The 14,981-nt window shown below is 37.4% G+C and overlaps 1 protein-coding gene across 1 annotated transcript; it reads right to left on the minus strand.

Annotated features, from left to right (window-relative positions):
* Positions 1 to 9,222: 9,222 nt before the first annotated feature.
* On the minus strand, positions 9,223 to 13,922 carry LOC140176759 (WD-40 repeat-containing protein MSI4-like). Its single transcript, XM_072208305.1, has 5 exons — positions 13,905 to 13,922; positions 13,773 to 13,846; positions 9,575 to 9,686; positions 9,385 to 9,459; positions 9,223 to 9,279 (listed from the first exon to the last, which is right to left on the minus strand). The coding sequence occupies exons 1-5, from the start codon at positions 13,920 to 13,922 to the stop codon at positions 9,223 to 9,225; spliced, it is 336 nt and encodes a 111-aa protein (XP_072064406.1).
* Positions 13,923 to 14,981: the final 1,059 nt, after the last annotated feature.

Consider the following 14,981-nt stretch of genomic DNA (forward strand, 5'->3'; position numbering starts at 1 on the left):
ACTTCTGAAAGGAATCCGGTGAGCAATGGGACGCCTATGAAGAAGGGAGTTCTTGAAGTTGATACTCTGAATGCCATATTGGCTCAGAATAAAATATTGACTCAGCAAGTCAATATGATCTCTCAGAGTCTGCATGGAATGCAAGCTGCATCCAACAGTACTCAAGAGGCTTCTTATGAAGAAGAAGCTTATGATCCTGGGAACCCTGCAATAGCAGAGGTAAATTATTTAGGTGAACCTTATGGAAACACCTATAACTCATCATGGAGAAATCATCCAAATTTCTCATGGAAGGATCAAAAGCCTCAACAAGGCTTTAATAATGGTGGAAGAATTAGGTTTAGCAATAGCAAACCTTTTCCATCATCCACTCAGCAACAGACAGAGAACTCTGAACAAAATACTTCTAATTTAGCAAACTTAGTCTCTGATCTATCTAAGGCCACTGTAAGTTTCATGAATGAAACAAGATCTTCCATTAGAAATCTGGAAGCACAAGTGGGCCAGCTGAGCAAAAGGATCACTGAAATCCCTCCTAGTACTCTCCCAAGCAATACAGAAGAGAATTCAAAAGGAGAGTGCAAGGCCATTGACATAAGCGCCATGGCCGAACCTGTGAGGAGAGGAGAGGACGTGAATCCCAAGGAGGAAGACCTCCTGGGACGTCCAGTGATTAATAAGGAGCTTCCCTCTGAGGAACCAAAGGACTCTGAGGCCCATCTAGAGACCATAGAGATCCCATTGAACCTCCTTATGCCCTTCATGAGCTCTGATGAATATTCCTCTTCTGAAGAGAATGAGAATGTTACTGAAGAGCAAATTGCCAAGTTTCTTGGTGCAATCATGAAGCTGAATGCCAAATTATTTGGCATTGATACTTGGGAAGTTGAACCTCCCTTGTTCATCAATGAACTAAGTGATCTGGATCAACTGACATTGCCTCAGAAGAGACAGGATCCTGGAAAGTTCATAATACCCTGTACCATAGGCACCATAATCTTTAAGGCTCTGTGTGACCTTGGTTCAGGAATAAACCTCATGCCCCTCTCTGTAATAGAGAAACTGGAATCTATGGGGTGCAAGCTGCTAAAATCTCATTAGAGATGGCAGACAGCTCTAGAAAACAGGCTTATGGACAAGTAGAGGACGTGTTAGTAAAGGTTGAAGGCCTTTACATCCCTGCTGATTTCATAGTCCTGGATACTGGAAAGGAAGAGGATGAATCCATCATCCTAGGAAGACCTTTCCTGGCCACAGCAAGAGCTGTGATTGATGTTGATAGAGGTGAAATATTCCTTCAATGGAATGAGAACTCCCTTGTGTTTAAAACTCAAGGATCCCCCTCTGCAACCATGGGGAGGAAGCAGAAAAAGCTTCTCTCCAAGCAGAGTCAACCAGAGCCCCTACAGTCAAACTCTAAGTTTGGTGTTGGGAGGCCACAACCAAACTCTAAGTTTGGTGTTGAACTCCCATATCCAAACTCTAAGTTTGGTGTTGGAGAGTCTCAACAAAGCTCTGCACATCTGTGAGGCTCCATGAGAGCCCACTGTCAAGCTATTGACATTAAAGAAGCGCTTGTTGGGAGGCAACCCAATGTTTATCTAATTCTTATTTTTATTGTTTTTCATGTTTTCTTAGGTTCATGATCATGTGGAGTCACAAAATAAACAAAAAAAAAATTCAAAAATGGAATAAAAAACAGCAGAAGAAAAATCACACCCTGGAGGAGCATCTGTCTGGCGTTCAAACGCCAGAACAGAGCATAGTTCTGGCGCTGAACGCCCAGAATGGGAGCATCCTGGCGCTGAACGCCCAGAACAAGCATGGTTCTGGCGTTCAACGCCAGAAATGGCAGCAAATGGGCGTTGAACGCCCAAAATGGGCACCAACCTGGCGCTGAATGCCCAGAGTTGTGTGCAAGGGCATTTTGCATGCCTAAATTGGTGCAGGGATGTAAATGCCTTGACACCTCAAGATCTGTGGACCTCACAGGATCACCTCAGGATCTGTGGACCCCACAGGATCCCCACCTACCTCCACTCACTCTCTTCTCTCTTCTCAATCATCCTCTATTCCCAATAAACACTCTTCCCTATTAACTCTTTACCACTCACATCCAAACACCCACTTTCTTTCAAAATTCAACATCTCTTTCCCACCCAATCCCACCCATATGGCCGAATACACATCTCCCTCCATCTCCTCCATATCTTCTTCTTATTCTTCTATTCTTTCTTCTTTTGCTCGAGGGCGAGCAACATTCTAAGTTTGGTGTGGTAAAAAGCATAGCTTTTTTTTGTTTTTTCCATAACCATTGATGGCACCTAAGGCCAGAGAAGCCTATAGAAAGAGGAAAGGGAAGACAAAAGCTTCCATCAAGGGTCTATAGCTCAGTGGTAGAACATTTGACTGCAAATCAAGAGATCCCTGAGATACCTCAGGGGATACATTTTCTTCCACACAATTATTGGAAGCAACTAAGGGTGGAACATCAAGAGCACTCCATCATCCTTCATGAAATCAGAGAAGATCTAAAAGCAATGAAGGAGGAGCAACAAAGACAAGGAAGAGACATAGAAGAGCTCAAGGACATCACTAAGGTGGACTCATTCCTTGTTCTTACTTTCTCTGTTTTTCATTTTCTATGTTATGTGCTTATCTATGTTTGTGTCTTCATTACATGATCATTAGTAGTAGTAACTATGTCTTAAAGTTATAAATGTCCTATGAATCCATCACCTCTCTTAAAAAAAATGTTTTAAATCAAAAGAACAAGAAGTACATGAGTTTTGAATATATCCTTGAACTTAGTTTAATTATATTGATGTGGTGACAATGCTTCTTGTTTTCTGAATGTATGCTTGAACAGTGCATATGTCTTTTGAAGTTGTTGTTTAAGAATGTTAAATATGTTGGATCTTGAAAGAATGATGACTAGGAGACATGTTATTTGATAATCTAAAAAATCATAAAAATGATTCTTGAAGCAAGAAAAAGCAACAAAGAACAAAGCTTGCAGAAAAAAAAAGGGCGAAAAAAAAAAAATAGAAAGAAAAAGAAAAAGCAAGCAGAAAAAGCCAAAAGCTCTTAAAACCAAGAGGCAAGAGCAAAAAGCCAATAACCCTTAAAACCAAAAGGCAAGGGCAAATAAAAAGGATTCCAAGGCTTTGAGCATCAGTGGATAGGAGGGCCTAAAGGAATAAAATCCTGGTCTAAGCGGCTAAACCAAGTTGTCCCTAACCATGTGCTTGTGGCGTGTAGGTGTCAAGTGAAAACTTGAGACTGAGCGGTTAAAGTCAAGGTCCAAAGCAAAAAAAGAGTGTGCTTAAGAACCCTGGACACCTCTAATTGGGGACTTTAGCAAAGCTGAGTCACAATCTGAAAAGGTTCACCCAATTATGTGTCTGTGGCATTTATGTATCCGGTGGTAATACTGGAAAACAAAGTGCTTAGGGCCACGGCTAAGACTCATAAAATAGCTGTGTTCAAGAATCATCATACTGAACTAGGAGAATCAATAACACTATCTGAACTCTGAGTTCCTATAGATGCCAATCATTCTGAACCTCAATGGATAAAGTGAGATGCCAAAACTATTCAAGAGGCAAAAAGCTATAAGTCCCGCTCATATGATTGAAGCTCTGTATCATTGATAGTTTGGAATTTATAGTATATTCCATTCTTTTTATCCTATTTTGATTTTCAGTTGCTTGGGGACAAGCAACAATTTAAGTTTGGTGTTGTGATGAGCGGATAATTTATACGCTTTTTGACATTGTTTTTAGTATGTTTTTAGTAGGATCTAGTTACTTTTAGGGATGTTTTTAATAGATTTTGTGTTAAATTCACATTTCTGGACTTTACTATGAGTTTGTGTGTTTTTCTGTGATTTCAGGTATTTTCTGGCTGAAATTGAGGGACTTGAGCAAAAATCAGATTCAGAGGTTGAAAAAGGACTGCTGATGCTGTTGGATTCTGACCTCCCTGCACTCAAAGTGGATTTTCTGGAGCTACAAAACTCGAAATGGCGCGCTTCCAATTGCGTTGGAAAGTAGACATCCAGGGCTTTCCAGCAATATATAATAGTCCATACTTTGGCCAAGAATAGATGACGTAAAATGGCGTTCAACGCCAGCTCTCTGCCCAAATCTGGCGTCCAGCGCCAGAAAAGGATCCAAAACCAGAGTTGAACGCCAGAAATGGATCAAAACCTGGCGTTCAACTCCACAAATGGCCTCTGCACGTGGAAAGTTAAGGCTCGGCCCAAGCACACACCAAGTGGGCCCCAGAAGTGGATTTATGCATCAATTACTTACTCATGTAAACCCTAGTAGCTAGTTTATTATAAATAGGACCTCTTACTATTGTATTTGACATCTTTGGATTACCTTATGATCCTTTGATCATGTTTTAGGGGGCTGGCCATCTCGGCCATGCCTGGACCTTCACTTATGTATTTTCAACGGTAGAGTTTCTACACTCCATAGATTAAGGTGTGACGCTCATCATCCTTCTCCCTTATGAACGCGTGCCTGACAAACACTTCTGTTCTACATGAATTAAGCTAGAATGAGTATCTCTTAGATCTCTTAACCAGAATCTTCGTGGCGTAAGCTAGAATGATGGCGGCATTCAAGAGAATCCGGAAAGTCTAAACCTTGTCTGTGGTATTCCGAGTAGGATTCAATGATTGAATGACTGTGACGAGCTTCAAACTCGCGAGTGCTGGGCGTTAGTGACAGACGCAAAAGGAGGGTGAATCCTATTCCAGCATGATCGGGAACCGACAGATGAATAGCCGTGCCGTGACAGGGTGCGTGAGCATATTATTCACTGAGAGGAGGGGATGTAGCCACTGACAACGGTGATGCCCTTGCATAAAGCCAGCCATAGAAAGGAATAAGACTGATTGGATGAAGATAGCAGGAAAGCAGAGGTTCAGAGGAACGAAAAGCATCTCCATTCGCTTATCTGAAATTTCTACCAATGATTTACATAAGTATCTCTATCCCTATTCTATTAATTATTATTCGAAAACACCATTATCAATTTATATCAGCCTGACTGAGATTTGCAAGGTGACCATAGCTTGCTTCATACCAACAATCTCTGTGGGATTCGACCCTTACTCACGTAAGGTATTACTTGGACGACCCAGTGCACTTGCTGGTTAGTTGTATCGAGGTTGTGACAAATTATGAATGTGTAATCACAATTTCGTGCACCAATATAACTGCTAAAAGACACTCATGGCAAGGACTAAGACTCAAGGTTTCCTATCCTAGATCATTGACCACAACATGGTAATTACAAATGATTAATTTCACTTAGTTATCCTATAACATCGGAGGGTTAAGTCAAGTGGACATAGTTGATCCCAAAATCAACTAACAATCCTAAATCACCAATCACACAGAACATCAATGATATCAAGGTATCTAAGTCCTCAATCTCAAGCCAAGAGTGCAAAAATCTACTCTAAAACCAAACCAAGTATTTTATCAAACAATTGGAAGGCATAAAAGAAAAGCATGGTAAAATTGCAAGAATAATAAAATCTAAAGCTACCAAATACAAGAAAGTAACAATAAAAACTCAATTAAACAACAATAAACATAGAAACATCAAACTGCATTAATAGAAATCAAAATCCAACAAGGGTTCATGAAAGTAAAAATGGTAACATAAAGAAATTAACAAGAAAAACTAAGAAGATTAAGACAATTGAACTAAAGCAAGAACAAAAACTTAGATCTAACTTCTTTCTCTAGAATTCTAACCTAAAATATGACTAAAACTATATTATGACTACTTGGTTCATTCTTCTTCAATCTTGGGTTCAATATAATAAAAAATGAGTTAGATTGGGCCCAAAATGGGCTAGAAATCGCTGATCACATGTTGCCTTAAGTGAGTCACGTTTTTTGTGTTATGCGTATGCAGGATTTGGACACGTACACATACATCTTAACTCATTGTCCACTATAGACAATTGCATATCATTTTAAAGTCCCAGTTGTTAGCTTTCTAATGCAGCTGGAACTGCCTTATTTCAACCTTTATAGCTTAAGTTATGATCAGTTTAGTATGAAGAGGTTAGGATTGACAGCTCTACAAATCCTTCACTTCTTCATGAACTTCCTCACTTTTGTATGCTTTCTCTTCAATTCTTCAAGTCATTATTGCCTTCTAATTCTTGAAATCACTCAACAAATATATCAAGGCATCTAATGGAATTGAAGTGGATTAAATTTAGCAATTTAAGGGCCTAAAAAGCATGTTTTCACTCTTGAGCACAATTTAGAGAGAATTCACAAAACCATGCTATTTCAATAAATAAGTGCAAGATAAGTTGATAAAACTCACTCAATTCAATCCAAAATAAACCACAAAATTGTGATTTATTAACATCCCCACACTTAGACAATAGCATGTCCTCATGCTATACATCAAGAAGGATAAGACAAAGGGGTGCAACACTTATTCGATGCAAACTATCTAAATACACTCTATCTAAATGCATGCAACTACTTGGTCAAAATAAACCAATTTCCAAGAATGTATATATAAATCAAACACGACTACATGACAACTATAGATAAATTTGATTTTAGATTGTATAGTAATCTATGAGTCTATGTCATTTGGCAAGAATTCTAACTGATAATAATTTTCAAGAAAATATACACTTGCCTTGGCATGGAAAAGTCATGAGTTATGAATTATGATCAATACTAATGGGAAAAAACAAAAGATAATTAATAGCTAGTAGAGATTTAAACTTTGTAGAGGAAGCAAGCAATATAAATATTAAGTAAAAGTGATTAAACTAACAACTCTAAATATAAACCAAACATGACTACATGATAATTATAGATTTTTAATTTTTGTTTGAATCTTCTTGCTTATACTTATTGTAATTCCTGTAGCAGAGTTAATGGCATTATGCAGCATCAAGTTGTAGGGCTTTAGAATTAAATCCAACGCAAGTCGCATCCTTGTAGCATCATTAACCTAAAAAATATAAATATTTTAAGTTACTAATAAAACCATATACACAAGTAAATGTCTGAATCAGGTACTATTTATCTTTTTTTTTTCAAGCAAAAGAAAATTATATTTATTATATAACTATATGTCTTCTTGTAGTTTGTCTCCTTGGGAATTAATAACTTAAAATTGTCATGAGTTCCGCTAAATTTGTTTGTTGTTGCCAATATCGCATCACTACAAACATGAAACACATTAATCTTGTACCATTTTTTAAACTTTTAATAGATAGATAATGAGATATGTAACATTTTATTTGGTATAAATACATAGATTGCCATTTTAATATCTAAGTCATCCAAATTCATGTATGTAAGAGACTTAAATAAAACTGGGATCCACTGCAAAATAAAAAAATTGGTGGGATTATATTCGTATTTTAGGTAAAAAAAAACTGTTGTATTTTTTTATGACGGTAAAGTACTATTATATTTGTATTTGTTTTTGGTGTATTTGTATGCTTGTTTTGGAAACTTGACTCTTAGAGACTTGAAAGATGAACTTTTTTGGTGATTAAATCAAATAGCCCATTTCTTTGGTCAATTAAACTTTCAACGATTAAAGGAAGATTCCATTATTATTAGGCGTCTTTTTCCTTCCAGGTACTTGTATAAATGACACAATAGTGCCTTGAAATTTCTTTAGAAACCTGTTACTTTACAGGAATATACTCGAGTACTAAGGCCAACTTCGAATGAATATCATCCATAAATGCCCAATCTATATAATTACAGTAACAAGATGAAAGATAATTCTCTATTTGTGCTTTTCTTTCACTACACATCCCTTTCCTTGGTTAAACTTGGTGATACTTTCCTATAATTTAAATACAGATTCGTGAAAGGACCTCTTTGGAAGAGGATAATTCTATTTACTGATGTAATGTGTACAAGGTAAGCTAAAAAAGAGAACACCATCCTATTCCTAATAACTAATGCATTATTGCTAGGAATTTCACCGCAGTTCACTACCTTTTTTCTCCTAAATATTTCCTAGAATCAATTTTATAACTGTCGCACACTATAAATCATCGAGAACAGGGACTTAGCACCCAATCAAACATCTACTCCCAAGCTGCACCAACAAAGCAATGTTCACAGCAAAAAAAGAACAAGTTAATAAAGAAAGTTAACTTCTTTTGGATGCAACAAAAAATTCCTCAATGGCTTCTTTTGTGACCACATTCTGGACAAAAGTGATTGGAACATAAGAAGCTTCTGCCTTCAGCGATTAAAATACACAAAACAGAAGGCATAACCATTTTGTGCAATCCATCATTCTGCTTCAAATCTAACAAATGAAATATGGAATGCAAAGTAACTAATATGGAAGTATCAAATGAGGGCATATACTAATTTTTTCCAAAAACCTACACATCGCTCTTATCAATTAGTTTACATGAAACTTATAATGTTATATTTTTTATTTGAAGGAAAAAGAGAAGCTCAAAACTATAATAATAGGAAAGATTTTATCAATGTGCCTCCCTTCTTCTCTTCATTAGTAAGAGAATACTTGTAAAAATATAATCTTCAAAACAACAAACTTGATCCCACTAAGCATTGTTAGTAACATGAATTAATCATCATTATTAGTATCTACAATTTCAGTTTCTCATAAAGTTTTCTAAGCTCTTCCACCTCTTTCTACCCTTTTTAAAATACCTATGAGAATACGTAGCAATTTTTACAATTAACTAGATAGAATTAATTTGCTTATAAGGTAGTACAAATAATGCAACCACTTGGATCAAGAAAAAAGCAAACAGTGTAACAAGGACTATATTCAAATCAAGAATTTCAGAAACTTGTGTTTACTTGTAAGGTACCACCACTGCAGGTACATTCACAATCATCTGAGACAATAACAATTGTCCATGGGTCAAATACATTTTAGTGGAAGTCAACGACCTTGTCCCTGGATACATAATAAGAAGTCAAACTATTTCAACATAACCAACAAACTGAGTGAAGAGTAATAAGAGAATTTCTTTGGTGAAAAGTAGAATTGGATAATGAGCAAAGGTTTTTACTAAATTTATAAAGAACATGTGCATTGCATAATATATTTCTTTTGTGGGTTTTTTCTTTACTAAAAGAAGTAATATACCGTATAATTACCTGAGTAATAATTATGATTCTGTTTATAATATACATACCTATGGCTAGCATACTAAAAAAATAAACTAGATGGGGCACTTGCTCCATATGGACTTGATATCTGACCAACCTAAAGGTAGCAATTCCAATGTTACATTGAATAATCTTGAACAAGAAGAAATGAAAACGAGGTATAACATAGAAACATAAGACTGATGAGTATGAAAGAATTAACCTTCTCATGGTCCCAAATGTTTAGAAAGCCATCCTCAGTAGAGCTTCCAAACACAGAGGACTTGTCAGGACACCACTGAAGCATATGCATAATTGTAGGTTAATATTCACTGTAGAAAAATCTCCATAGCTGATCGTACACAAGAACTGCAAAATTAAAAGAAGCAACAAAAGGATGATCTCCTTGATACCCGTACACAGAGGATAGCTGCCTCATGGCCTTCAAATTTATATATAGGAGACCTAACTCCCCCACTGTTAAGCTTCCGGCGATCAAACATTTTGACTGTGTTGTTAGTAGAACTGAAGCCAAAGCAACAGAAAATCATAATGAAGATCCAAAAGTTTGATAAATTGTTCGGTATCTGAGGGAAAGGCCCCAACTTCTAAGTTAATTCCATTTATGGCAGTAGGATTGGTGCATGAATTATAAATCACACTTTTCACAACTCGTACCACTAACCAGCAAGTGCACTGGGTCGTCCAAGTAATACCTTATGTGAGTAAGGGTCGATCCCACGGAGATTGTCGGCTTGAAACAAGCTATGGTTATTTTGTAATTCTTAGTCAGCAAATTAATAATAAAAATGGTTGAGTTTATGAAAAGTAATTAACATAAAATAAATAATACTTGTTATGCAATAATGGAGAACTGATTGAGGTTTTGGAGATGCTCTGTCTTCTGAATCTCTGATTTTCTACTGTCTTTTTCTTCACGCACGCAGGTCTGCTTCCATGGAAAGCTGTATGTTGGTGGATCACCGTTGTCAATGGCTACCATCCATCCTCTCAGTGAAAATGGCCCAAATGAGCTGTCACCGCACGGCTAATTATCTGTCGGTTCTCACTCATGTTGAAATAGAATCCGTTGATTCTTTTGCGTCTGTCACTACGCCCAACACTCGTGAGTTTGAAGCTCGTCACAGTCATCCCTTCCCAGATCCTACTCGGAATACCACAGACAAGGTTTAGACTTTTCGGATCTCAGGAATGGCTGCCAATAATTCTAGCCTATACCACGAAGACTCTGATCACGAACCAGGACGCTAAGAGATACACATTCAAGCTAGTGCAGATAGAACGGAGGTGGTTGTCAGGCACGCGTTCATAGGTGAGAATGATGATGAGTGTCACAGATCATCACATTCATCAGGGTAAAGTATGAGTGAATATCTTAGAATAGAAACAAGCGTGATTGAATGAAAAACAATAGTAATTGCATTAATTCATCGAAACACAGCAGAGCTCCTCACCCCCAATCATGGAGTTTAGAGACTCATGTCGTAGAGATAAAATGTAAAACATGAAAATGTCATGAGGTACATAGTAAGTCTCTAAAAGTAGTTTTTATACTAAACTAGTGACCTAGGTTTACAGAAAATGAGTAAACTAAGATAGATAATGTAGAAATCCACTTCTGGGGCCCACTTGGTGTGTGCTTGGCCTGAGCATTGATCTGTACACGTGTAGAGGCTTCTCTTGGAGTTAAATACCAGGTTGCAGCCTGTTTGTGGCGTTTAACTCTGGTTTGTAACCTGTTTCTGGCATTTAACTTCAGAATAGGGCAAGAAGTTGGCGTTTGAACGCCAATTTGCGTCGTCAAAACTCAAGCAAAGTATGGACTATTATATATTTCTGGAAAGCCCTGGATGTCTACTTTCCAACGCAATTAAGAGCACGCCAATTGGGTTTCTGTAGCTCTAGAAAATCTATTTCGAGTGCAGGGAGGTCAGAATCCAACAGCATCTGCAGTCCTTTTTCAGCCTCTGAATAAGATTTTTGCTCAGGTCCCTCAATTTCAACCAGAAAATACCTAAAATCATAGAAAAATACACAAAGTCAAAATAAAGTCCAGAAATATAAATTTTTCATAAAAACTAATAAAAACATAGTAAAAACTAACTAAATCATACTAAAAACTACCTAAAAACAATGCCAAAAAGCGTATAAATTATCCGCTCATCAAAGATGTATAACGAAAATGCAAAAATTAATTAAAAGAATTAGATGAAAGAAATATAAATTGTAATTCAAGTTTATTTAAATGCACATGCAGCTAGTTAATACCTGATAGCATGGAAACTTGTCTCTCAACAATTTTCCTTCGGCAAGTATACCGAATTGTCGTCAAGTAAAAACTCACAATAGAGTGAGGTCGAATCCCATAGGGATTAATTGGTCAAGCAACTTTAATTAGAGGAATGTTCTAGTTGAGCGAAGCAGAATTTGGTTTGAGAGTTGCAGGAAATTAAATGGCGGGAAAGTAAATAGCAGAAAATGTAAATTGCTAGAAATAAAGAGCTGAATGTAAATGGCGGAAAGTAAATTGCAGAATCTTAAATGGGAATGGGGAAGATCAGAAATGGGAATTCATTGGTCTTAGGAGATGTTGCATTCTCCGGATCAAGTTCCTTTTCATCTCTTCCTCAATCAATGCGTTCATTGATCTCCTTGGCAATCTTAAGTGATCAAATTACAATTCCTTGTAATTCAATCTCTCAAATCTTGATCAATAGCCAATTCCTTGGTCAATTGCTCATGAGAAGAGATGAAGTATGGTCACTGATTATACCACATGCATTCCCAAATCAAGTGTTGGTAAGATTATAGTCACATTACCCAACCAAACCCAATTTGGTCCAACATGAGAAAGCATTTCTAGCATGATCTCTTTATTCCTCTTCCAAGGTTTAGAAGAGATCCAAGTATGAATAGCTTCTTTTCCAAGATAACTACCCAATTAGATGAAGATTGAAAGCTTTCTAGTAAAATCAAGAGAAAAGATAGAAGAAGAGTAATGAAAATTAGTATTGATCCATCAAATTACAACAGAGCTCCCTAACCCAATGAAAGGGGTTTAGTTGTTCATAGCTCTGGAAATGGAAAACAAAGATGGAGAATACATTATGAAAACTAGAACTAGAAGTACAGAGAAAGTAAATTATACAGAGAGTAGTTCCCAATTTCCAATTCCCCAAAAAGCTCCTTTCTAATTCAAAACTACCCCTATATATACTACTCTTCTGATCTTCTAGTTGGTTCTTCAAGTCTTGGATATGGGCCTTTGGATCTTGAGTTTGAAGCAGTTATCTGCCACAGTGGGCTTAGCTTTACTTGCAGAGAGAAAGTGTGGAGTAGGCAGGGTGTTTAGCTCAGGACGTTAGTGGCGTTAACGTTAAGTGAGAGTGTGGGTTCGAGAACGTTAGTGGCAATCACCTTTTTCACTAACGTTCCTCACCCAAGGATAATCCATGTTAACTTCAACGTTAGTGGTACCAACGTGACCACTAACGTTGCCTCTTGATCCTTCGCACTCGTTATTGGGACTCACCTTTTCCAATAACATTGAGAGACTTCCCTTCCCCCTACGTTAGAGTCCACGTTAACTTAGTTAACGTGGCTCTTAACGTAAGCTTGCCAATCCTTCGAGAACGTTAGTGACACTTACCTTTGTCACTAACGTTCCAATGTGCCCCTACTTCCCACGTTAGAGTCCACGTTAACTAGGTTAACGTGGCTTCTAATGTAGTAATGCTAGCCATCTCCAACGTTAGTGACAAAGGTGAGTGTTACTAACGTTGGTTCATCATCTCTCTTATCCACGTTAGCTTCCACGTTAACTAAGTTAACGTGGAAGTTAACGTTGCTCATAGTGGCTTGTGTGGGTTCACCCCAACGTTAGTGACAAAGGTAAGTGTCACTAACGTTGGCGATCACATGCTTTCTCCACGTTAGCTTCCACGTTAACTAAGTTAACGTGGGAGTTAACGTGGCTCATTGTGGCTTGGCCAACGTTAGTGACAAAGGTGAGTGTCACTAACATTGGCTTCTCTTTTGCTTCCCAATGTTAGAGTCCACGTTAACTAAGTTAACGTGGCTCTTAACGTGGCCACTTATGAGCTTGGCCCAATGTTAGTGACAAAGGTGAGTGTCACTAACGTTGGCTCCAGTTTCTTTCTTCCACGTTAGAGTTCACGTTAACTTAGTTAACGTGACTCTTAACGTGGGCTATGATGGCTTCGAGGACGTTATTGGCGATTACTTTTCTCATTAACGTTGTAAGCTAGTTCCCATTCCACGTTGGTGGTCACGTTAGTTAGACTAACGTGGCTGCCAACGTGGCTCTTTCTTGCTTCCTTTGTCCTGAAATCAAGCAATACAGTGCATCAAAGTTCTAATCCACATCATGAGACATGCATCATCCAATTTGTCATCTAATTCATGCATAATTCTCATGAAATCATTCAAAATTCACAATGTTTGCTTGAATCATGGTGTGAATGCAATTCTACCCAAAACTTGCTTATTTCCTAAGAAAATGCATGAAACTACCCTAAAACAGTAAGGAAAAGGTCAGTGAAACTGGCCAAAATGCCCTGGCATCAATACCTAGTCAGAATGAAATTTATATCATGAGGATTCCAATCAACACAATGAATATCTTCATCATGTGCCTTGTTGACCTGTTTAAGAAATAAACATGAAAAGAAAGGGAAAATGCAACAACATAGTCACACATACTAAATAGGTAATATTCATAATGGTATTTAAATCATGAAATATTGAATAAGAATTACCAAAATGCAATTTATGCAAAATGAAATTTACATAATAAGTTGTATTCCAGTATTTTTCAAAATCTACCACCAAGGATTAGGGCATAACAGTTCACAGGCTGCCAAAACCTTGATGCACCAAAATCAGATTCGACAATCATCAACACCAAGGGATTTTGCAACAGATAAACGATGGTGATCGACATCCACTATGAAGTTAACCAAAAGTATTACAATATTCTAGATTCTAGAACATGGCCAATTTTATATGATTTTTCCTTCACGGTACTGACTATAGTGCATTTTGCATCGGCATTTTTCTTGTTTGTTTTTCTTGGAAATCTTCCAAAGTGATTTTCAAGTCTTTTCTTATTTTTTATATTGACTGCAACTCTGCATTGACACCATAGGTTTCTTACCTAGAAAATTTATACTTTTTTCTAGAAACGTGACATTACAGGTACAATAAACCACTCCAGGCTTATGTACGTGCTGTAACTAAGGAGACTCTTTGGGCATTAAGACACTAGGAGATGATTTTGACCTAAATAAACTCTAATCAAAGTCAAAATGAACTCAAGCAAATCATCCAGACTTGATCGCAATTTTCAAAGAGAAAAATTTGGAATATTACTGGCAAACCAGCTGAATTAGCGAATTACCAAAATGGATATAATTCAAGTATAGTGACAAAATGAGAAATTATTTTGCAATTCAATATTTTGCAGAAGTTGCACGAAGAAAATGAGAAATTATTTGATAAATTAACAGAAAAAAAGTCTTTGCTGAGGAACCTAGATGATGTTGGCAAAGAAATGCAAGTAAACGACGAGAGCGGTGCCGTGAACTGCAGCGGCGACGGAGCCGACGATGCCGTGAGAAAAAGTCTTTGCTGGAGGACTTGGATTCTTCTTCTTCTTTATCCAGACGGAGAGGAGAATGAAGGAGAACCACAAGGCGGCTACTGGTGCGTGCTGCTACTGCATGAAGACCGACAGAGAGGGAGCACGGCTACGAGGAAGGGAGAAGGTGAGGATAGACT

The sequence above is a fragment of the Arachis hypogaea genome, chromosome 12, assembly GCF_003086295.3.
Source record: "Arachis hypogaea cultivar Tifrunner chromosome 12, arahy.Tifrunner.gnm2.J5K5, whole genome shotgun sequence".
In the NCBI taxonomy this organism is placed as follows: domain Eukaryota; kingdom Viridiplantae; phylum Streptophyta; class Magnoliopsida; order Fabales; family Fabaceae; genus Arachis; species Arachis hypogaea.